The 23,382-nt window shown below is 37.3% G+C and overlaps 1 protein-coding gene across 1 annotated transcript in view; it reads right to left on the bottom strand.

The window, feature by feature from the left end:
* Positions 1 to 1,889: 1,889 nt before the first annotated feature.
* LOC121371570 overlaps positions 1,890 to 23,382 on the bottom strand; it is a 25,686-nt gene continuing 4,193 nt past the window's right edge. Inside the window, exons 5-17 of the mRNA XM_041497567.1 lie at positions 22,694 to 22,803; positions 20,977 to 21,086; positions 20,203 to 20,305; positions 19,528 to 19,614; positions 17,647 to 17,737; positions 13,592 to 13,643; positions 12,586 to 12,695; positions 11,808 to 11,977; positions 11,090 to 11,196; positions 8,969 to 9,110; positions 7,206 to 7,289; positions 6,405 to 6,514; positions 1,890 to 2,663 (exon numbers count right to left, since the gene is read on the bottom strand). Coding sequence (XP_041353501.1) covers positions 2,621 to 2,663; positions 6,405 to 6,514; positions 7,206 to 7,289; positions 8,969 to 9,110; positions 11,090 to 11,196; positions 11,808 to 11,977; positions 12,586 to 12,695; positions 13,592 to 13,643; positions 17,647 to 17,737; positions 19,528 to 19,614; positions 20,203 to 20,305; positions 20,977 to 21,086; positions 22,694 to 22,803 — 1,319 coding nt within the window. The 3' untranslated portion in view covers positions 1,890 to 2,620. The remainder of the gene's footprint in view (positions 2,664 to 6,404; positions 6,515 to 7,205; positions 7,290 to 8,968; positions 9,111 to 11,089; positions 11,197 to 11,807; positions 11,978 to 12,585; positions 12,696 to 13,591; positions 13,644 to 17,646; positions 17,738 to 19,527; positions 19,615 to 20,202; positions 20,306 to 20,976; positions 21,087 to 22,693; positions 22,804 to 23,382) is intronic.

Here is a 23,382-nt window from a genome sequence, read left to right as displayed (position 1 = left end):
CGTATAAATTATTAATGTACTCTGAAGACCACATGTTCTGTCAGAAGGTAACAGATCTTACACTCTGCCGACTCCTCTTGGATATTAGTGATTTGAAGTCACATCTCACGTGATATGTATCAGATAGCCCAGAATATACTTGTGAGCACCGCATTGAAGACTTCAAATAAGTAGCTCCTAATATTCATCTTGCAAACTACATTAATTATAATACCTTGTTATTTGGAGATCCAAACTTCAGTTTCCAAGATAATGTTTTTATATTTAAATCCACCCAGAACTTCATTATAAACAGTAAATGTTTCAAGAAAATTAATTATTGTTGTACAAAGCAGTCTAATAAATATTACGTTAACAATGATACCTGCTTTTTATCTTCAAATCCTTTACCTGTTCCTTTGTTTCCTTCTTTCCAAGTATATTATATACTGATGGAAAGAAATAAGGGAACACATCAAAATGTAGACCGAATTTAATTCACAACTAGCATAGTAATGTCTGTATTTCATACCAAGTTGTAATGTGGGACTGAATGTTTGGAGAGTTGACTGTGCTGCCTATATGTTCCCATTCAACTTGTGACAATATGAATTGATTTTTGATGCGGTCATTACTTCTTACTGCTATCTGTGTGATCCTTTATTTCTTTCCATCAGTATACATTTGTAGTTCTGGAGTTACCATGTATATGTCATGCTGACTTTATATATCATTGTATTTTTATAAAATGCTGGGAGAGGCCTTAATATAGGTGTCACCTTGTTGACCGATCCCAAAACCCTTTATTTTGATGGTAATAGAATATGTTTAAACCAAATGTTCTGTTATACAATGCAAACAACAAATAAATATATCAAAAGATGAAAAACAAAAAAAAAGAATAGAAAATCAATTCTCATGTTTTACTGGTTTACAACTATATAAAAATATTGAACAAGACGATAGGATATAATTAAAGCTTTTCTCCTTTGTTGAGAAATAAATTTATTGTCAATAAAGTCAAATATTAACATACAACTTGCCGACATGACAAGAATAAAACAAATATTAATATTTACACTAAGGACTGTTCCAAAACTGATGACTAATCATTATTTTATACCTAGTGTGTCAGTTATAATTTTTTTCTTTCATTGTACATTGTTTAAATAGAGGTGGGATCTAACTCGGTCGATAGAGTGCTAACCTGAGGTACTTTGGATGCAGATTTTAATCTCCTCGAAGGCCCCATTCCCTGATTGGTCCCCCCCCCTCAATCCCCAAAAATGGTATATCAAAGGATGTGGTATGTGCTGTCCTGTCAGTGAGAAAATGCAGATAAAAGATCCCTTGCTGCTAATGCAAAAATGTAGCAGGTTTCCTCTGAGAATGTCAAAATTATCAAATATTTGTCACCAAATAGCCAGTATTAATTATCCAGTGTGCTATTAAAAAAATTGTCTCCTATGCCCTCAACCCCTCCCCCCACCCCCCGATGATCAATTCTGGAACATCACTAATGTCCAGAAAATGTCATGCTTTCAACATTGGTGACGTTATGTTACAAACATAAATCTAGTTTCAGTTTTGTCAATTGTGACCATTGTGTTTTTGTAACCTGTTGAAAACTCACATTCTTTCTCATTACTTTATTTAATTTAAATATTCTGTAACAAAATATAAAAAAGTAACAGTAAATATTAATTTGACACCCCTCTTTTTATGAGCACTCCAAAGTATTCATTTAAATGGGGTGGGACGTAGCCCAGTGGTAAAGTGCTTACTTGGTGTGTGGTTGATATGGGATCGATCCCTGTCAGTGGGTCCATTGGGCATTTTCTCGTCCTAGCCAGTGCACCATGACTGGCCATGGTATGTGCTATCCTGTCTGTGGGATGGTGCTTATAACGGATCCCTTGCTACTAATGGAAAAAAAGGTAGCAGATTTCCTCTCTAAGACTACCACATGTTTGACATCTAATAGCCGATGATTAATAAATCAATGTGCTCAAAACAAACTTTAACTTTCATTTAAATGCTCCTCCCAACACATGAGCATGCCAAAGATGACATTTTTGATTTTGTTAGAGCAACATTAAATTTAATAACAAAACAACAACTAAGACTTCACTAACACAATACAAATCATATTTCATAAATAAATATAAACAGTATATCAAACACGAACAACTATAATCAAAATTGTTCACAAAAGCTAACGTTATGAGCGGTTGGCTTTATATACTTGTACAAATGTACAAAACACTAATTTAACAGTCTTTTACTTGAAAAGACAGTTAAATACAGATAATTGTTAAATAAGGTGCTTCTATTCCAGGTTTTTCTATAAAGCATTCTTTTCTTTATTATGAGATAAAATCTACAATAAGCAAGGCCCAATCAATAGCTTAAATAAAAATAAAGTAAAAATAAAAAAATGGACCAACACTTGATATTTGCTCTAAAGTAGAGTTTTTAACACAGACATCAAATAAACTTTGTAATAATGGTGATGATGAAAAAATGACAACATATGTCACTTTAAAAAATGATATTTGAACTCTTTTACATTAAATAGGTGATGGTAAAGTCGTTCTTAGATTGTGTTGAAGTTCAGTCGTCAATGTTGAGATAGTCCACTTTACATAGGTTGTAATGGCAAGGTATCAAGTTGTGTCAAATAGCTGGAATTAAAAAAGATAAAACTTCACACAAATAAAAAAGTAAATACAGTCAAACGTATGGTGTGTTTTAAGCATGCTGTTTGAATAGGTACCAAGTTCGATTCCTCAATCAAAGTGTGACTAGGTTTATATGTTATTTTTAAAAATTAATATATCTTTTTCACAGATGTGTTAAAGACATATTGTCACAGACCATTGACATATTTAATGGTCCAATAAAGAATAACCTGAAAATATATATTATAAATTTGATTTGCAGGGCTCACCCTATTAATTGCTAAATTAGCCAATTGCTAAGTTTTATACAAAGTGGCTACCAACTTTAGTCTCTAACTAATAAAATTTTCTTTAAATTAGCCACTTTTGAATAATTTTTAAGTACATACTCCACATATCTGAAAATTAGCTAAAACAAAATTTGTGCCCTGATTTGTCCCTAAAAATACTTTATTAAACTACAGTCAACCCTCTTTATAACGGTCATATTGGTGCTATACAGGTTTGGCCATTATAAGAAATTTGCTGTTATAACCATCGCAAAAAGTTAGTTCCCTTAGTTTGGCAAGTAATTGTTAATTTTGTGTATTTTAACCTTAATTGGATATAATCAGCCTCAGTGGCGTCGTGGTTATTGCCATCGGACATAAGGCAGGGTTTGCAGCCCGGTACCGGCTTCCATCCAGAGCAAGTTTTAACGACTCAGTGGCGTCGTGGTTATTGCCATCGGACATAAGGCAGGGTTTGCAGCCCGGTACTGGCTTCCATCCAGAGCAAGTTTTAACGACTCAGTGGCGTCGTGGTTATTGCCATCGGACATAAGGCAGGGTTTGCAGCCCGGTACCGGCTTCCATCCAGAGCAAGTTTTAACGACTCAGTGGCGTCGTGGTTATTGCCATCGGACATAAGGCAGGGTTTGCAGCCCGGTACCGGCTTCCATCCAGAGCAAGTTTTAACGACTCAGTGGCGTCGTGGTTATTGCCATCGGACATAAGGCAGGGTTTGCAGCCCGGTACCGGCTTCCATCCAGAGCAAGTTTTAACGACTCAGTGGCGTCGTGGTTATTGCCATCGGACATAAGGCAGGGTTTGCAGCCCGGTACCAGCTTCCATCCAGAGCAAGTTTTAACGACTCAGTGGCGTCGTGGTTATTGCCATCGGACATAAGGCAGGGTTTGCAGACCGGTACCGGCTTCCATCCAGAGCAAGTTTTAACGACTCAGTGGCGTCGTGGTTATTGCCATCGGACATAAGGCAGGGTTTGCAGACCGGTACCGGCTTCCATCCAGAGCAAGTTTTAACGACTCAGTGGCGTCGTGGTTATTGCCATCGGACATAAGGCAGGGTTTGCAGCCCGGTACCGGCTTCCATCCAGAGCAAGTTTTAACGACTCAGTGGCGTCGTGGTTATTGCCATCGGACATAAGGCAGGGTTTTGCAGCCCGGTACCGGCTTCCATCCAGAGCAAGTTTTAACGACTCAGTGGCGTCGTGGTTATTGCCATCGGACATAAGGCAGGGTTTGCAGCCCGGTACCGGCTTCCATCCAGAGCAAGTTTTAACAACTCAGTGGCGTCGTGGTTATTGCCATCGGACATAAGGCAGGGTTTGCAGCCCAGTACCGGCTTCCATCCAAAGCAAGTTTTAACGACTCAGTGGCGTCGTGGTTATTGCCATCGGACATGAGGCAGGGTTTGCAGCCCGTACCGGCTTCCATCCAGAGCAAGTTTTAACGACTCAGTGGCGTCGTGGTTATTGCCATCGGACATGAGGCAGGGTTTGCAGCCCGGTACCGGCTTCCATCCAGAGCAAGTTTTAACGACTCAGTGGCGTCGTGGTTATTGCCATCGGACATGAGGCAGGGTTTGCAGCCCGGTACCGGCTTCCATCCAGAGCAAGTTTTAACGACTCAGTGGCGTCGTGGTTATTGCCATCGGACATAAGGCAGGGTTTGCAGCCCGGTACTGGCTTCCATCCAGAGCAAGTTTTAACGACTCAGTGGCGTCGTGGTTATTGCCATCGGACATAAGGCAGGGTTTGCAGCCCGGTACCGGCTTCCATCCAGAGCAAGTTTTAACGACTCAGTGGCGTCGTGGTTATTGCCATCGGACATAAGGCAGGGTTTGCAGACCGGTACCGGCTTCCATCCAGAGCAAGTTTTAACGACTCAGTGGCGTCGTGGTTATTGCCATCGGACATAAGGCAGGGTTTGCAGCCCGGTACCGGCTTCCATCCAGAGCAAGTTTTAACGACTCAGTGGCGTCGTGGTTATTGCCATCGGACATAAGGCAGGGTTTGCAGCCCGGTACCGGCTTCCATCCAGAGCAAGTTTTAACGACTCAGTGGCGTCGTGGTTATTGCCATCGGACATAAGGCAGGGTTTGCAGCCCGGTACCGGCTTCCATCCAGAGCAAGTTTTAACGACTCAGTGGGTAGATGTAAGACCACTACACCCATTTTCCTCTCACTAACCACTAACCGCTAACAACTAACTCACTTTCCTGGACAGACAGCCCAGATAGCTGAGGTGTGTGCCCAGGACAGTGTGCTTGAACCTTAATTGGATATAAGCACAACAATAAGTTGAAATGAAATTTTGTTGAATATGCACATGCTGTATTAAATTTATTAAAGTACTTATACAGAAACAAAACAAAACAATTTTTATATTTTTTTATATATACATAACAATACCATTTGCTTCCACAACAATCCGAATATCACATACTGTAACATAATTTCTCACAAAATGTCTCTAACTGTCGACCTACTTAGAATCTTTCCCCATTCTTTGCTGAAATGGCTAGCCATTTCAGCATGTGTGTTTAGGGTGTCTTTCTTTGAAATTTGTTACTTCTTATTTTTCACTTATTGAAATTTCTGCACAGTGTCACTTCACCGGATGCCGTGACACTTTCCCCATATAAATTGTAAAATAATGAAAAATAGTTGTTATTCGTATATCCCAAACTGTCAGTCAACAAGAACTGACAAGAGTATCTCAAAGAACATAATGCAAGTTTTTTATTACTGGTCCCAAGACACAACAATAGACTTATAATCACTACACTACAATCAACAGGCATGCACGATCAACCACAGCTAATCTGGTGTTTGCAAGTCGTCTACGGCAGCACTCAAAAACTGTGTTCACACCTGCCAGTAAATCTGTGTGCCGTAATAAAGAACAAACAATGCATTGGAAATACACATTTGTTTCCAACAATTACTGCCAGTACCAGAAGTCGAATATTCCGTCGTAAGGATCAAAATAAAACAGATACAAGTTTGTTCCCAGTAAAAGTGTGCCAGAACCCGAGTATTGTGTAATAATAAATACTGCTATAATGAGAGTTGACTGTATCTATATAACCATATCCTACTTATTAATGATAGTTTGTAAAAATAACAGCAATTTGGAGCACAGACATGTGACATATTTTTAGCCATGTGATTGGCATGCTCCAAATAAGCAGTTTGTAAAGCTCGGTATTGAGATGGCATGGCCAACTCGGTGAAATGGGGGTAAAGCAAAAAAACGAATGAAAACAAAAACTTAAAATGTGCACTGAATGATAATAAGCCTACACATTAGTTTATTTTAAATTTGTAATATAAACAGTGACAAAGACCGAAACTACAGTTGGTAAGTCATTAGAAATCTACAAAACGTCTCCTTTTGAACACCTATCCTTTAAAATAATCATGACTATCAAGAAATTGAAATTTGTTTACACTAAGACTTACTCCGGGTTATACTGCTCCACTCTGCCACGGAAGATACCTGGTCCAAGATAATTGCTCAGTTCAATAATACAGTTACTTGCAGTACTTGAGGTAAGAACATTGTCACATGACTGAAATAAAAATTCTTTATTACAATTTAACGTCATCTCATTGGTCCAGCGGTAGCAATGCGAGTTTGCTCATTTCTCGATGAACGTAAAAATAATTTTAAAACTAAAATAATTATTAAAGTTTGTGTAATTCATTAGTTATTCCTGAGCTTAGTATTGTACATATACAGTTTTTTTGTCTCAACAAATTAGTTCAATCATCTGACATATGAAGATCGTTATATGAAATGGCCATAGACAGTTTTAAAAAAAGTATTCCCATGACATATTTCTTACACGTTCCATTACCACACTCTGCAAAAAGCAGTGACGTCAAAACTTCGGAATCTTAATGTAACATACATTATTTCCTCTACTAAGTGTTACTTTTAACCAGACTAATTCTTTTTGGAGTTTTTACTATATATTAAGTATTATTAATTAATAAAATATCCCCATTACTTATTTTACTGTCCATATATTAAAGCAAGCACATTAATTAAATTTATTTTAATTTTAATTAACTTTTTTTTTAAATGAAAAAAGTGCTCTGAAAATAGCCAATATTTATGGGGAAAATACCGATCCATGTTATTACCCAGCATAAAATATTTTCTGCTGTAACAGCTTTTTACTGTTAATTTACACATTATTTACAAACTTGCTAAAATTAACAATACTGTAAAAATGTGGAAAAAGTAACATTTGTTACCAGACTGTAGAAGATAGGATCCAGAAACGCCTCCAGGTGTTGCTTAAACGGTCGTTTACCCAGACCTTTAGCAATGTTTGCGAGCTGAAAAACATAAAAAATCTACAATCACAATCCAGTTAGAGAAATTGTTTTTAGGCCGTTTACCCAGACCTTTAGCAGTGTTCTCACTGGGTGAAAATTAAAGGAGGGCAGCCACACCCTTCAAAAAAAAAAAAGGGGGGGGGGGGGGGGGGGGGGCGAGCTTGATGGTTACTATGTTGTTGTGTGTTGACAGACTTTGTGGAAAGACATAACCCTTATTTTGATTACATAAAGTTTATACGAATTACAAGCAAACTCGTCTTTTAATTGAACCGAAGATGTTATCGGTCTGATATTCACTGGCAGTTCCGGTTTTGTTGGACCGATCAAAGGTTTAATATTATTATTTTAATAAAGATTTCAAGATATCCGAAAAACAAAAGACATTTGTGTGATCCCCTAATGTCGAAATTTTTTTTTGTTATTCCCATCTTCATCGAATGAATCGATCGCTGTGATAAAATATTATCGCCAACTGAGTTTTGTTTTTGTAGTGGCGGTGTATATATTATTTGGCACCCAAGATGAATGATTTTAATGCCAAACACTACCACTTCTGTTGATTTTATAAGAACTGCTGAATAAACAGAATGACAGAAATGACAGAAAGTAAAAATCGTCAGTTACAATCAATTATATCTGTAACTGAGGACAAAATATCAGACGACAGTTAGTGGAAACAAAAGATGGAGTGACTGTTCTGATCACGTGACAAATTTGGCGCCAAATAAGTGGGGTTTTTTAGTCGGAGATTGTCGAATCCATAAAAAATAAAAATGTTTTCATTGCTCAAATAAAATATAACTTTTATTGTTTGTATTAAACATACAAATGGATACAGGTATGGGACAAAATAGAGGCTGTTAAAAATACTATTAAATTATGTTACGGTAACTGTCGTAAATGTTTCGTCAGTTGCTTTTTCGTACACAACACGGCTTGTTTCCTTTGAAGTAGGGTGCTTGAAAATAAAGATGGGCGCAGAAAAATAAAGGAGGACGGGGAACGTAAAAGGAGGGCGGCAAAATACAATAGCAGGGCGGGCCGCCCCGCTTAAATGGAGCAGTGAGAACACTGCCTTTAGCAAAGATCATGAAACTGAAAACATTAAAAATCAACAATTACAATCCAGTTGAAGAAAATGTTTTAAGTTGTTAAATACAAATAAATATTTCTGATATAGTTTACAAGTGCTCTGTTACTTATGCAAGCAATAATCTTCTTGATATATTCTGCGAATTTCATATGGAAAAATACACTCTGCAGCTTTTAAAACTCATAATGGAAATATACAGAGTGTATTAAAATTTTGCATAAATAAAACTTCTTGGGGTTTCCTCGGGCCTGTACTGTGGGTAACCATAACACCAAAACTACACCTAATGTCTCCCTCATTTTAAAGTGAATATTTTCCGTTTAGTAGTTCCTTTTCCTTTCTTTTCGTCACATACAGAACAAAGCAGTTTCATTTCTCATTTTCCACCAATAAGTTTTATCATTTACCAGTATACTGCATTAAAATGTATCAAAAATCTAATTTGGCCAATGGAAGCTTCCTTAATTTAGCTAAAAAACCTTTATCAATATTTGACAAATTGAATTACTGGATTTTGTTTTTACAAAATTATAGTTTATAAAACCAAGCACTACTTAGTATAAGTAAAATATAATACACATACCTGTTTACACATGGACTCCAGGAGGTAGACATGCTGTGTGTAATGACGATAGGAGCAAGCCTTTGCCATCAAAGGAAAAATCGGGTTTAATTTCTGGGTCACTGCCCTGATGGGCGACAATTCTGCCACCAGGTGAATGCATCTGAATTGTATTCAAAGAGACTGACAATTCACTAGGAAAGGAAAGGAATGTTTGTCTATTTAAAAAAAATAAGATAGTAAATAACTTCAACAAGTCACACATGATTTGTGTGAGTGCAACAATATAATTTAAAAAAAATAAAGTGTAATATATATTTTATGAAGCTTTTTTTTTTATTAGAATATTAAATAATAGAGTATTTAAAAAAAACACCTTTTTTTTTTCAATCACAACATAGCTGCAGTATCTTTCTGTTCATCAATTCCAAAATGAACCTCATAGTGCTAGTCATTCAAACATGCCAATCAAATACAGAAGGCAAATTAACCTAAATATTACTTCAGTTAATATTAATATCATATAAGCATTTTTTTTTTTTTCATTTTATCTTATTCTCGTGCTTATATCCAATTAATGTTCAAGAACATTGTCCTGGGCACACACCTCAGCTATCTGGGCTGTCTGTCCAGAACAGTCGGTTAGTTGTTGGTGGTTACTGAGAGAGAAGAGGGTGTAGTGGTCTTACACCTACCCACTGAGTCGTTAAAATTCGCTGCCAACCCAGTACCTACCAGCATTATGTCCGATGGCGTAACCATGACACCACCGAGCAAACAGTAATTTCAATTAGTTACTGAAGACCCATGTTTCTGAATGGTTTGTTAAACTGAATTCATCTTAAAAAGAAATATGCAACATATATATATATATATTCTCTATAAGGATGTTTCCAGAACTGGGGTGGGCTGAGGGAAACACAATTATTAAAATATACCCATAAGCCAGCCACCAAATTAAATGTATTTAACTCTTTCACCACTAAGTTTTACAGTCTTGACCTTCCCTGCACACTGAGTTTAAATAGCAGATTTATGATCATGTTTGTTAAAGGATAAAACTACTTGTTTTATCATTAATTTTAGTTATAGGCTATACATTTCCAGAAAGGTGAATGGACGGCTGTCTAGATAAAAAAATAATACTTTAAAAATGTTAGATTAAACAGGTATAAATCTGGTAATTACAGGTAAACTATGCATATTACTCGCCTATTTGAGTAGGTAGGACTGGTAATTTAAAAAAAAACCCAGTACAAATGTTTTTCTTGTTGGATAATTAATTAATTAACATACCAGTTATAATTTTAAAATATATATTTACAATGCTTTTGCAAAATTGAGCTTTCATTTCATCAACAGAAATATCATACCACACACCTTTGTTGTTAGCAGGATCTGTATCACGCGTTTTTTTGGCATTCATGTTGGTAAATTACACAATTTTTCCATACACTGTATTGGAATAAAATAGCGAAAAGTACTCTATGGCGTTTGTGTTGACGTCAAACACTTTTACGGGCCCCGGATTTTTAGTAAACGTTGATCTGCAGGTAACCGAATATGGCTCATGTGTCCAGGTAAACTCAGGCGCGTGGTAAAACAGTGGCAAGTCATCTTGTAACTCGTCATCGGTATCATTTTCTTCTAAATTGCCATGTTTAATGACATTTCGTTCACGATCGCCAATCTCGATTAAATCAAATGCACCAAAGTCCATAATATCCCACATTTCATCATCGGAAAACCCGTCATCTGAATCGCAACCATTGTTTTCAACAGACGAAATTTCGTCACCTCGGTTCATGTTTAATTACAGTCAGAATATAAGTATAAACTTGGAAAAACTCATTCAAAATTCACTAGAACATGGGCGCAGCCATTACAGTGTGTCACATGGCAGCTATGGTCGCGCGAGATTTTGTCTAATTATAATATTGACGCGTCACTCGGCGCCAAATATGAACAGGTGTTACAAGCCGCTAAACCGGCCTGTCGTGGTGAGAGGCACTGGTATCGCAAGCCGGTATACCGGCCTGTCGTGGTGAAAGAGTTAAACCAATGATTAAAACACACCACAGACCCACGAGGATAAAATATTAAGCTATGAACCCAGACAGTTCTCCAGAAAGTACACCATACCCGTCTGCTAATTCCCAAGGTTCTGGTGGTTTGCGAAACTGATGGTCCATACATCCACCTCCTCTGCCACGACCCATCTTCGGAGCCAACGATCCACAGGAATACATCTACAATCAAACATTTAAACTCATTTTGTACTGGGAGAAGTTATTTACTCCTCATTTTCAAATCTTGTCAGAAAATTACTATTGGACATGGAAGGGTAATGGACATATACTGATGGAAAGAAATAAAGGATCACACAGATAGCAACAATTAATAATGACTGCATCAAAAATCATGTCATTAGTTGACTGGGAACATATAGGCAGCACAGTCAACACTACAGACATTCAGTCCCACATTACAACTTGGTATGAAATACAGACATTACTACGCTAGTTGTGAATTAAATTTGGTCTACAATTTGATGTGTTCCCTTATTTCTTTCCATCAGTATACATGTACTAACAAGTGATTCTTCTCTTCCCATCTTCATTCATCCCTACTGATATAGCCAGCAAAGGAAGTAAATATTTGTTCACACTTATACAAGTTAAACTTGTTGAACTATAAAGGTTTTACAAAAATACTTTGGGTTGAAAATGACGAGCATTCATACATGTAACAGCTATACGGCAAATATAAGGCGGAAGTGTAGTTATCAGCACTTGCACATGTATAAGTGTACTTTACTGTATGTATATATATTGCACATTAATAACAAATATTTGTTTACTGTTTGATTTGTGTGCAGTGCGTCATCATTATCTCTCAGCTGTTTGACAACTCCGTATGTGGCTGGCCCCTTGTCCAGGTTCGAATACTTCTGAGCAGAGGCTGCTTGTTTCTCCACGCCTTTAAAACCTTCCTCTAGCTTGGGGAAGATGTGTTCATAACTTTCCTCTCCTGTCAACAATTGTAAACTATTACTGATAGATTTCAATTCCACTTCTTAAAGCAGTCAATAACAGAAAAATATAGTCATTGTTGTTAACTTCTTTATAACCATTTCTCCCCTGAGTCTAGTTCAAGGAGAGTAGTTTTTAGCTCCTTTTAACATGTGAATTTATATGGTATCAATATAGTAATATGGTAATAAGCAATCTATAAACCGGTATGCAAATAAGTGGATTCAAGTGTATATTCCTTCTCACAACATGAATGCCTAATTCTGATTAAATGCTTTGTTTTTGCTTGGTAAATTCCTGTATAATTTTAGACTTGCATATTGTTAATAAAACATTACTGACCACTATGTGACTCATACAATATTCAATGCTCACCCTGTACAATACCAAATTAGCCAACTGTACCAAATTAGCCAACTGCTTATTTTTATACAAAGTGGCTACAACATTTAGTCTCTGGCTAATAAAATATTCATTAAATTAGCCACATTTTAACCATTTTTAAGGAAATACAGACTAAACCAAAATTTGCTCCAGTGTGAGCCCTTGATATTCTGCATAAACTCAATGCTGACAGAAAGACCACAGAAAATACAAGAAACCTACCGTAAGCGGACACGACCCGCGACAATGCGATAGCTGCTCCTTGTCTCACAGATGGGATGTTGTCCTGCAAGTTGCTGTGGAACAGTGGATAGAGAGATGGCATAGAACCCCTATAAAAAAAAAAGCATCAGAGAGTACTGCTAAAGCAATACATGTCTCCTACCGGGCACAACAAATTTTCATATCTCCTAAATTGAAGGGCCATAACTCTGTGAAAAATGGGTAAATTATAATGAAAGTTAAACTTGATCGTTACAAAATTCCATCTCAATATCTTCAGGCTTTGCAAACAGGGCCGGAAAACAAATTTTCATACCTCCTAAGCTCAAGGACGATAACTGTCAAAAATGGATAAATCCAATGAAAATCAAATTTAACAATACTATAAGCTATACATACAATTTCAGCTCAATATATTGAGGTCCTGTGAAAAAAAAGTTTGGAAAACTCTATGTGGGACAGACAGACAGACAGAAGGATGGAGACGAAATCTACAGTCCCCTCCAGTTGGACCAGTAGGGGACTAATAAATTAAACCACCATTATTTCTTAAACATAAACATTCTAAAGCTACCAATTTGTTTTTGCACTTCTCTCCTTTGCTCTCTTTTTTCTGTATTTCATCTCACTCCACTTATAACTGTAATTTCCTATGTTAATTAGTTTTAACTCCTTCAAGCTCTCCTTTATCATTCCAGTGTCGAGATGTTTATTATGTTTCAAAGTACCATGGCTTTGCTAACCACCTTTCTAATCAATAGAATTAATCAATAACGTAACCTGTAAAACAACTGGTATGGTAGTCCAATGTAATTAGATGTCTCATTTTCTACCATTTTGATTGTGCCAATCATATTTAAATACACATTATAGAAGTAAAATTATTTTAGGTCAAAGACGACTGAAGTCCAACACAGAAAAAACCCTACAGAAGAAATAGAAAGTACAGTGACAAATGGACTAATTACTGCAAGAACTATAATAAACTGTAACAATGCATTCTCACCGTGATTCTTTGGGAAAACACTGAACAAAGTTTCCACATGCAATGCAGGCAGCTAAAAACAAAATATAAAAACATATCACTAATTTGTACAACGATTCATTTTTTAACATATCATAACTATGCATACCAAGGAAGATGAACCAAACATTCTTTCTGATAAAAAAAAAAAAATGCATAAAATGATTATAGTCTGCCCCATCCTACAAAAAAAAAAAAAAAAGAGCTTGGTCTGACGTAAGCAAAGTAAAAGTGCTTTGAAACCCCCCCCTTTTTTTGTGTGCACTTAACAAATAATCAGCTCAGAAATAAATAGCTTGTAATAAATTCCATAGTATGAAAATAGGTATTCCCCATGGGAAGGACTAAAATTAATTCATTAACTGAACTGAATTAATTCTTTAAAATAGTTTTCTTTCCATATGGATCTGTTCAAGATTTGAAACATAAATATCTGGACTACTAGCCTGTTGAAAAAATCTGGCACTACTTTAGGTGACATAGGCACATGCCTGGTGTATAACATTAGGAACAAACAATTATAAAACAAACATATGATACACTAAGTCAATAACCATGTCCAAGACACACAGGCTAATAACTACAGTCAAACCTGCTGAAACAGCCACCTCTAATAAGCAGCCACCTGTTTAAAGAGGTCTCCCAAATCTAATAAGGTTAACCTGTATAATCTCTCAAATCATCTGAATACATACTGACCTGCATTAAACAGCCATCTACCTAAAGAATATATATTTATATTCTCTCAAACAGTTTAGAAATTAACCTGTATTAGGCAAAAACACACACCAAAGCTGGGTCTAGATCTGGCAAGTATGGCACCAGTCAAAAATGAAATGCATTGAATCAAATGTGACAAAACACAATATGTCTGTCTAATGTGAACTACAGATCTGATACCAGACAACATAGAACATGTGCTATATTTTAACACCGTCAGACTTTTCATTTATCTTTTCATTTATCTTAATCTACAACAGCAAAAGTATGTATTTATCAATGGAATCCTGCTAATTATTTTTAGTGTTTATAGAAGAAAATATATCTAAAGATATTAATGCAGCTAATTTATACTAAAAACATGTTACAGTTTCAGACCCGTATGTCAATATAAACCAGATATGGTGTCTTTGCCACACTCGCCAGACCCAGATGTCAGTATAAACCAGGCATGGTGTCTTTGCCACACTCGCCAGACCCAGATGTCAGTATAAACCAGGCATGGTGTCTTTGCCACACTCGCCAGACCCAGATGTCAGTATAAACCAGACATGGTGTCTTTGCCACACTCGCCAGACCCAGATGTCAGTATAAACCAGACATGGTGTCTTTGCCACACTCGCCAGACCCAGATGTCAGTATAAACCAGACATGGTGTCTTTGCCACACTCGCCAGACCCAGATGTCAGTATAAACCAGACATGGTGTCTTTGCCACACTCGCCAGACCCAGATGTCAGTATAAACCAGACATGGTGTCTTTGCCACACTCGCCAGACCTAGATGTTAATATAAACCAGGCATGGTGTCTTTGCCACACTCGCCAGACCCAGATGTCAGTATAAACCAGGCATAGTGTCTTTCCCACACTCGCCAGACCCAGATGTCAATATAAACCAGACATGGTGTCTTTGCCACAATCGCCAGACCCAGATGTTAATATAAACCAGGCATGGTGTCTTTGCCACACTCGCCAGACCCAGATGTCAGTATAAACCAGGCATGGTGTCTTTGCCACACTCGCCAGACCCAGATGTCAGTATAAACCAGGCATGGTGTCTTTGCCACACTCGCCAGACCCAGATGTTAATATAAACCAGGCATGGTGTCTTTGCCACACTCGCCAGACCCAGATGTCAGTATAAACCAGGCATGGTGTCTGTGCCACACTCACCTTACCCAGATGTCAGTATAAACCAGACATGGTGTCTTTGCCACACTCGCCAGACCCAGATGTCAGTATAAACCAGGCATGGTGTCTTTGCCACACTCGCCAGACCCAGATGTCAATATAAACCAGACATGGTGTCTTTGCCACACTCACCAGACCCAGATGTGAATATAAACCAGGCATGGTGTCTTTGCCACACTCGCCAGACCCAGATGTCAGTATAAACCAGGCATGGTGTCTGTGCCACACTCGCCAGACCCAGATGTCAGTATAAACCAGGCATGGTGTCTGTGCCACACTCGCCAGACCCAGATGTCAGTATAAACCAGGCATGGTGTCTGTGCCACACTCGCCAGACCCAGATGTCAGTATAAACCAGGCATGGTGTCTGTGCCACACTCGCCTTACCCAGATGTCAGTATAAACCAGGCATGGTGTCTTTGCCACACTCGCCAGACCCAGATGTCAGTATAAACCAGGCATGGTGTCTGTGCCACACTCGCCAGACCCAGATGTCAGTATAAACCAGACATGGTGTCTTTGCCACACTCGCCAGACCCAGATGTCAGTATAAACCAGACATGGTGTCTTTGCCACACTCGCCAGACCCAGATGTCAGTATAAACCAGACATGGTGTCTTTGCCACACTCACCAGACCTAGATGTTAATATAAACCAGGCATGGTGTCTTTGCCACACTCGCCAGACCCAGATGTCAGTATAAACCAGACATGGTGTCTTTGCCACACTCGCCAGACCCAGATGTCAGTATAAACCAGACATGGTGTCTTTGCCACACTCGCCAGACCCAGATGTCAGTATAAACCAGACATGGTGTCTTTGCCACACTCGCCAGACCCAGATGTCAGTATAAACCAGACATGGTGTCTTTGCCACACTCGCCAGACCCAGATGTCAATATAAACCAGACATGGTGTCTTTGCCACACTCGCCAGACCCAGATGTCAGTATAAACCAGACATGGTGTCTTTGCCACACTCGCCAGACCCAGATGTCAGTATAAACCAGACATGGTGTCTTTGCCACACTCGCCAGACCCAGATGTCAGTATAAACCAGGCATGGTGTCTGTGCCACACTCGCCAGACCCAGATGTCAGTATAAACCAGGCATGGTGTCTTTGCCACACTCGCCAGACCCAGATGTCAGTATAAACCAGACATGGTGTCTTTGCCACACTCGCCAGACCCAGACTCAGCTTTAGTATGTTTTGGGTCTTAAGTGGTCAAATTTCTAAAAAAGATCTATTTTTGTTAATATTCAAGGTGGCTGCTCAAACCATTTTTGCTGACATTTTCATAGGCATACGGGCTCCCACTTTTAAATCTGGATAGCAACGTTTATTCATATTAGCCAGTAACGAATCTAGGGAGGGGCCACCCTAAATTTTGCAACAGTTATATTTTTATTCTATTTTTACATTTTGTTACATTGGAGAATCTGACGAATCGCTTTGGGAATGTTTGTGGCCTTTGACCAAATGTCACTGCATCTCATGCACACACACACACACACACACACACACACACACACACACACACACACACACACACCCCGGATTTACTGGAGCTGTCACTGTTAGCATTACTGCCAAACAGCAAATGAATCACTACACATATTTACATGGATTGCAACTAATAATGTGAAAAGATAGCAAATACATCAGGAAAATGTTTCAGGCCAGTTCAGTTTGTCTGTATGTATCCATTGTGTTTGCCTTCCCCTGCACGTGCTGTAACCTCACCGTGGTGCAGGGGTGTAACATTCTCTTTGAGAATGGCCAATACAGCACAAATTGAAATTTTGAGTAAAATTCAGTATCTATCTGTGATATTTGCATTTTTGAACAGTTCTTTACACTGTGTTTTTATTTAAATCTTTTTATATTGATGTTGATCATCACATTGGGTTTACATTTACCATAGTTTGACACCCAATAGCCGATGTATTTTTCGTGCTGAGGTGTCGTTAAACATTCATTCATTCCATTGTGTTTGCCCGAATTCAAACATTTGCTCCAGCACATGGAGGAGGGGGTAATTGCCCAACCTCACCCCCATCTTTTGAGTTGTGCAAAGAGAAAATTCTAAAAAACTGTTTAAAAAACTTTAAAGGAAAAATGCATACCGTCTCTAACTGGCCAGCTGTCATCACTGAAGCAAACCAACAAAGCAGCCAACAGTTTAGCAATGTATGGAGCTACAGCCCTTTTCTCAATCTGTCAACAAAGGTGTTATTTCATATTTTAAAATACAAACAAATATATAATTATTCATCGACTACAATAAAATAATAAAGTAGATACAGAACAATTCAAAAACATACCATACTGTATATCTTCGCCTATAAGTCGAATTTTTTTCACCCAAAAATTATTTTATAACTTGGGGGGTCGACTTATAAGAGGGTAAAAAAAATTCACCCAAAAATATTACTGTTTTGGGGATTATTTTACAAGTGTTATTGTTGAAGTATGCCCTGTATTTATACTCAAATATGTTAATTTGACGCATTTATTTTTTTATAACCTTTTTTTTTGGGGGCAATAGAAGGGTTTTGGTTACGCAAAAAGGCGTGCGATCTCACTCACATGCCAAGAGAACAGTCCACTTAGTTAAAATAACAGTCATCACTAATAGCAAAAATGTCAACAATACTAACTACCTGTTGCCTGAGTTTATTTTGAAATCTGGTCACTGGCATTAATGGTTGTTCAAACAATGTTTTGTCGGTGATTATCTTCATGAATATTACTGAGCTTTCCCTTAAAACAGCGTAGACTGATTTCTGCAGTTCACTAGAGCAATAGGGACATACATAAAAACCAGTGTACTTTCCAGAGTTATCCTCCTTACATGTATTAATATGGCGACAAAACATGTGATTAACTGATACTTTCACTTTTATTGTAGTGATCTGTTGTCAGTGTTTATAAATAAAGTTGTTGTCTGTGCACAAACCCATGCTGTACAGTGCCATACAGTAACAGCCAAACAGCTTGCACTATCTACTAAGGGAATATTTCATTTTGATGCTGTTACTTGTTTGCGATCTACAAAACGTGAAAACCGAAGTTTGTAAAATAATTTTCTTTGTTCAAATATTGTACATTATTGTTCTCATGTGCTGAAAATAAGAAATACTTCAATATTTATAAGTTGTTTTTCATGGGTCGACTTATAAATGGGTCAATAAAAAAATAAGTTTTCAGGGCTTGAAATTAGGGACTAAACTTATAGCCGAGATCAACTTACAGGCGAAGATATACGGTATATGTTAAATCCAGTTCAAAAGAGTTTATTCATTATCAATATTTATTTTCAGTTGACTAATCTTAGACCCATTTTTCTGTTTTGAGTATCATTGTTCATATTAATTAGTCTACTGACCTAACATATAATTACAAAATAATCCAAGTTTTATGCCAATAATAAAGATCGTGTAATAAACTGTTGCCTTAATATAAATTAAATAACATAAAAAAAAAAATACTTGGGTGCCAAATAATATATACACTGCCACTACAAAAACGAAACTACTTTTTATCAGATAGCGATAATATTTTATCACAGCGATCGATTCATTCAATGAAGATGGGAATAACAAAAAATGTTTTCGACATTAGGGGATCACACAAATGTCTTTTTTGTTTTTCATATATCTTGAAATCTTTATTAAAATAATAATATTAAAACTTTGATCGGTTCAGCAAAACCGAAACTGCCAGTGAATATCAGACCGATAACATCTTCGGTTCAGTTAAAAGACGAGTTTGCTTGTATTTCGTATAAACTTTTTGTAATCAAAATAAGGAGTATGTCTTTCCACAAAGTCTATCAACACACAACAACATGGTAACCACCAAGCTCCCCCCCCCCCCCCCCCCCCCCCATTTTTTTTGCTTTTCTTTTCTTTTCTTTGTTTTGAAGGTTGTGGTGCTGCGCGGCCGCCCTCCTTTAATTTTCACCCAGCGAGAACACTGTGAAGTATGAAAGTGTCTTGATTTACCTTGGAGCCCAGTTCAGCAATACAGGCACACGCAGCTTCTCTCACTGCATGGTTATCTGCCTCAGTCTGAGCAATGTAGTGTTTCACCTGTAACAAACAACATAATCACACATCTAGTCAGTAATATCTCCTTATTACAATATCATAATAATATACACAGTCTAATTAATACCACCTACATATTATAGTTACTGAATACCTGCAGAACCTAACTCTTTTCAATAACATAATCCTGAAATGCAAACCTTTTAAATTATTACTAAAACACAATATTTCAGAAAAACAAAATCTAATTGATACGGAGCTGCATTTTGATACATTTCCAATATACACATTGTATTTGTGTGAAATATTAAAAACAAATTACCTACTTCGGGCAGAGATGTATGGACTACCACACCCTATAAACAAATAGGTAAAATGACTTCTCCCTTCCCAGGAAAAAGAGGAGAACTTTAATAAAACTAGGTGAAAATTTATCATTACATTTTAAAAAAATTCAGTATGTTCCATGTACATTAAAAAAAACTCCTGACTTATAATTATAATGTCAATAAGACTGTTGGATGCTAGCACACATTTTCAGAATATTACCGATTTGACAGTTGTGTCGGTATTAATTGGTAGGTGTGTGCCAAACATTAGTTAGTGAAGTATGCCATAATTCAAACATACAACATGCTCCATGTACTTCTCAACCAATTGCTTGCCAGCCCCATGGGTCAACAGTCTCCAGGTTTCCTGGGAATAAATCCTTACACCTTCTGCAACATAATATCTGAAAAATAATAAAACATTACAAAGTTTATACAAACAAAAAGTGTGGAAAAAAACAGTGGTGAAGACGCATTTGTCTACCATACTTATAAAGTACATTAAAATGAAGAAGATGAAACAATTTTTCACTGTTTCTTCATAATGATCTAGGGAACATTTTGTTTTCAAAATTTTGATTAGCAATATTTGCTATCAGTTAGAATATTGATTAGCAACTAGTATTTAATGTTACAGATTTGTATAGCAATCTCTAAAACTTGTTTAGCAAATTGCGACACAATACTGAACAAAACTTTTCCTGTGATCTAGACAGTATTCTCAGTTTCAAGCAAAACCCATTTTGGATTTGAAAAAATAAAATGATAGCATGGTCAATTAATTTTATATCCTAATGATTATAATTCAAAGAAAATTTAGAAATAACTGTTTGATACGGTCCAATAACAAGTTAGAAACAAATCAGTAAATAATCGTAAAATTTGACAGTCAATATTACTGAAAATGTAAAAATTAATAACTGGTTTTGTCTCCAGATATTTTTGTATTCTCCTAAATACTACAATCAAGATGTAAGTTTTAAAGACATGTGGATGTTATACAAGAGTTGCCCTTTGGGCACAGGTGGCTGTTATATAGGACCCCTTTACATCAAGTTAGATTCTAGGATGTTACCTGTTGAGACACAATCTGGGCAGCAACTCCGGGTAGAATTTTACTCTGCATGTCTCAGTAGGAAGACTCATCAAAAAGCGTCTTGTTGCAACAGATGCTGCCAGTCGGACCTAACATTAAAAAAAATGAAATATTTTCATTTAAACTACAGGGAGCATACAGTGAAGAATTTTAGGCCATCCCATTGGCTTTTGGGATGTTCGGACCAAACCACTCGCGTGGGGGGAGGTGCACTTGTTGAGGACAGGTAATCTTGAAAAGAAATGAAATATTTTCATTTAACCTTAAGCAAAGTATGTTCTGCAAATCAATTAGCTGTCACAATCAGCTATTAATTCCTCAATATAACTGAGATGTTCTGCCATTGTTGTCAACCCAAAATATTCATGGAAAACTGCATTTTCAACTCAAAATTCCCAGTTAGATTTGACAGAAAAACAAAAACGTAAATAGGGCATTTTAGTGATGAAAGTACTTTCCGGTGGCACAAAAAAATGGTGGGAGATATGACTTCAGGGCTCACGCGAGTGGGCGAAGTGAGCCCAAACTTTGCTTTGACAAACTTAACTTCGCTGTGTCAGTCGCAGTACGGTGAAATCTGCGTTGATTTTTCAATATAGTGACCACATACATTGTACACAATCACGGATGAATGGTGAAATACTTGACTGAGAATTCAAAGCGACACTGGCACCATAAAATCATGCGACAGTCTCACAGATAGGCAGTCTATCTCAGACTAGTGTCTGGCACTAAAAGTAGGCCTACATATGTTATTGACTGTTGACGCGTATAACTTTAATTCTATTGTTAGGCGTGTGTGCTAGAAATTGTACAAGAGTGAGGATCTAGACTATGGTGAGTGAATTGTTTTAGGGAGGAAACGGTACAAAATAAAAAATAATAAAATTAAAGACTATAAAAGTTGCACCTGTATTCATCGGCCAATTGTCTTAAACAATTGCATTTGACTACTCCTTGGTGTGGCTGCTTATATTGGGTTAATACAATTTGTTTTTGAATATTTTAATTTTTTAGATTTAAAATTTAAGTCTCCCTCCTGTTAAAAACGTTGCCCTCTCAAAAGTTTGAGAGAGAAGTGCCTTCGCTCAATGATTTTGTCCTCATGTGAGGCCTGAACTTATGTGTGAACATGCATAATGTCAAAGAAACATCAGCAGTCATGTTAAAAACACAAGGTTGCAAAACTCCGAAACAGTTCACAAACAAGTAACACTGATGTCTTTTGGACATTTGACTTTATCAGCATATCTACCGGCCTCGGTGGCGTCGTGGTAGGCCATCTGTCTACAGGTTGGTAGGTACTGGGTTCGGATCCCAGTCGAGGCATGGGATTTTTAATCCAGATACCGACTCCAAACCCCGAGTGAGTGCTCCGCAAGGCTCAATGGGTAGGTGTAAACCACTTGCACCGACCAGTGATCCATAACTGGTTCAACAAAGGCCATGGTTTGTGCTATCCTGCCTGTGGGAACGCAAATAAAAGATCCCTTGCTGCTAATCGGAAGAGTAGCCCATGTAGTGGTGACAGTGGGTTTCCTCTCAAAATCTGTTTGGTCCTTAACCATATGTCTGACGCCACATAACCGTAAATAAAATGTGTTGAGTGCGTAGTTAAATAAAACATTTCTTTCTTTCTTTTTATCAGCATATCTGCTCCAAAAACATTTAAATTAAACACCAGCTTGCATTTCACCTGACTCCAGTTATCAGAAAGTCCTTTCCCTAGATACTCTGCAAACTGATCACCATGGCGATAGATAGCATTTTCTTTTGCTAGAGCAGCTTCCTCTGAAGGACCACCACCTGTGTCGACAAAACATAAAAAAAAAAATATATTTCACAATTTTTAAAAGGTTTTGTTTTTACTTAAACTAACAGTGATACATATGCATTTAGATACCTATACATATTTTATAAAAAAAATTAAAATCAGAGATCAAGTATCTATTTATTACAATATGAATGAATGAATGAATGTTTAACGACACCTCGGCATAAAAAACACATCAGCCAACAGCAGTGTTCGACAAAGGCTTGAAAAAGTCACTAGCCTTCACAGAAGCCCTGCTAGTGCCCTATGCATTATAGTAATGTAGTTAATAATTTCAACTAGCCCAGACCAAAAATTCACTAACCAGGACAGAAAAAAGAAAGAAAGAAATGTTTTATTTAATGACGCACTCAACATTTTATTTAGTTATATGGCGTCAAACATATGGTTAAGGACCACACAGATATTGAGAGAGGAAACCCGCTGTCGCCACTTCATGGGCTACTCTTTGTAATTAGCAGCAAGGGATCTTTTATATGCACTATCCCACAGACAGGGTAGTACATACCACAGCCTTTGATATACCAGTCATGGTGCACTGGCTGTACCGA

The sequence above is a fragment of the Gigantopelta aegis genome, chromosome 4 (assembly GCF_016097555.1).
Source record: "Gigantopelta aegis isolate Gae_Host chromosome 4, Gae_host_genome, whole genome shotgun sequence".
Classification (NCBI taxonomy): Eukaryota; Metazoa; Mollusca; class Gastropoda; order Neomphalida; family Peltospiridae; genus Gigantopelta; species Gigantopelta aegis.
The sequence above is the reverse complement of the archived record's forward strand: the minus strand, read 5'-3'. Positions and strand labels throughout refer to the sequence as shown.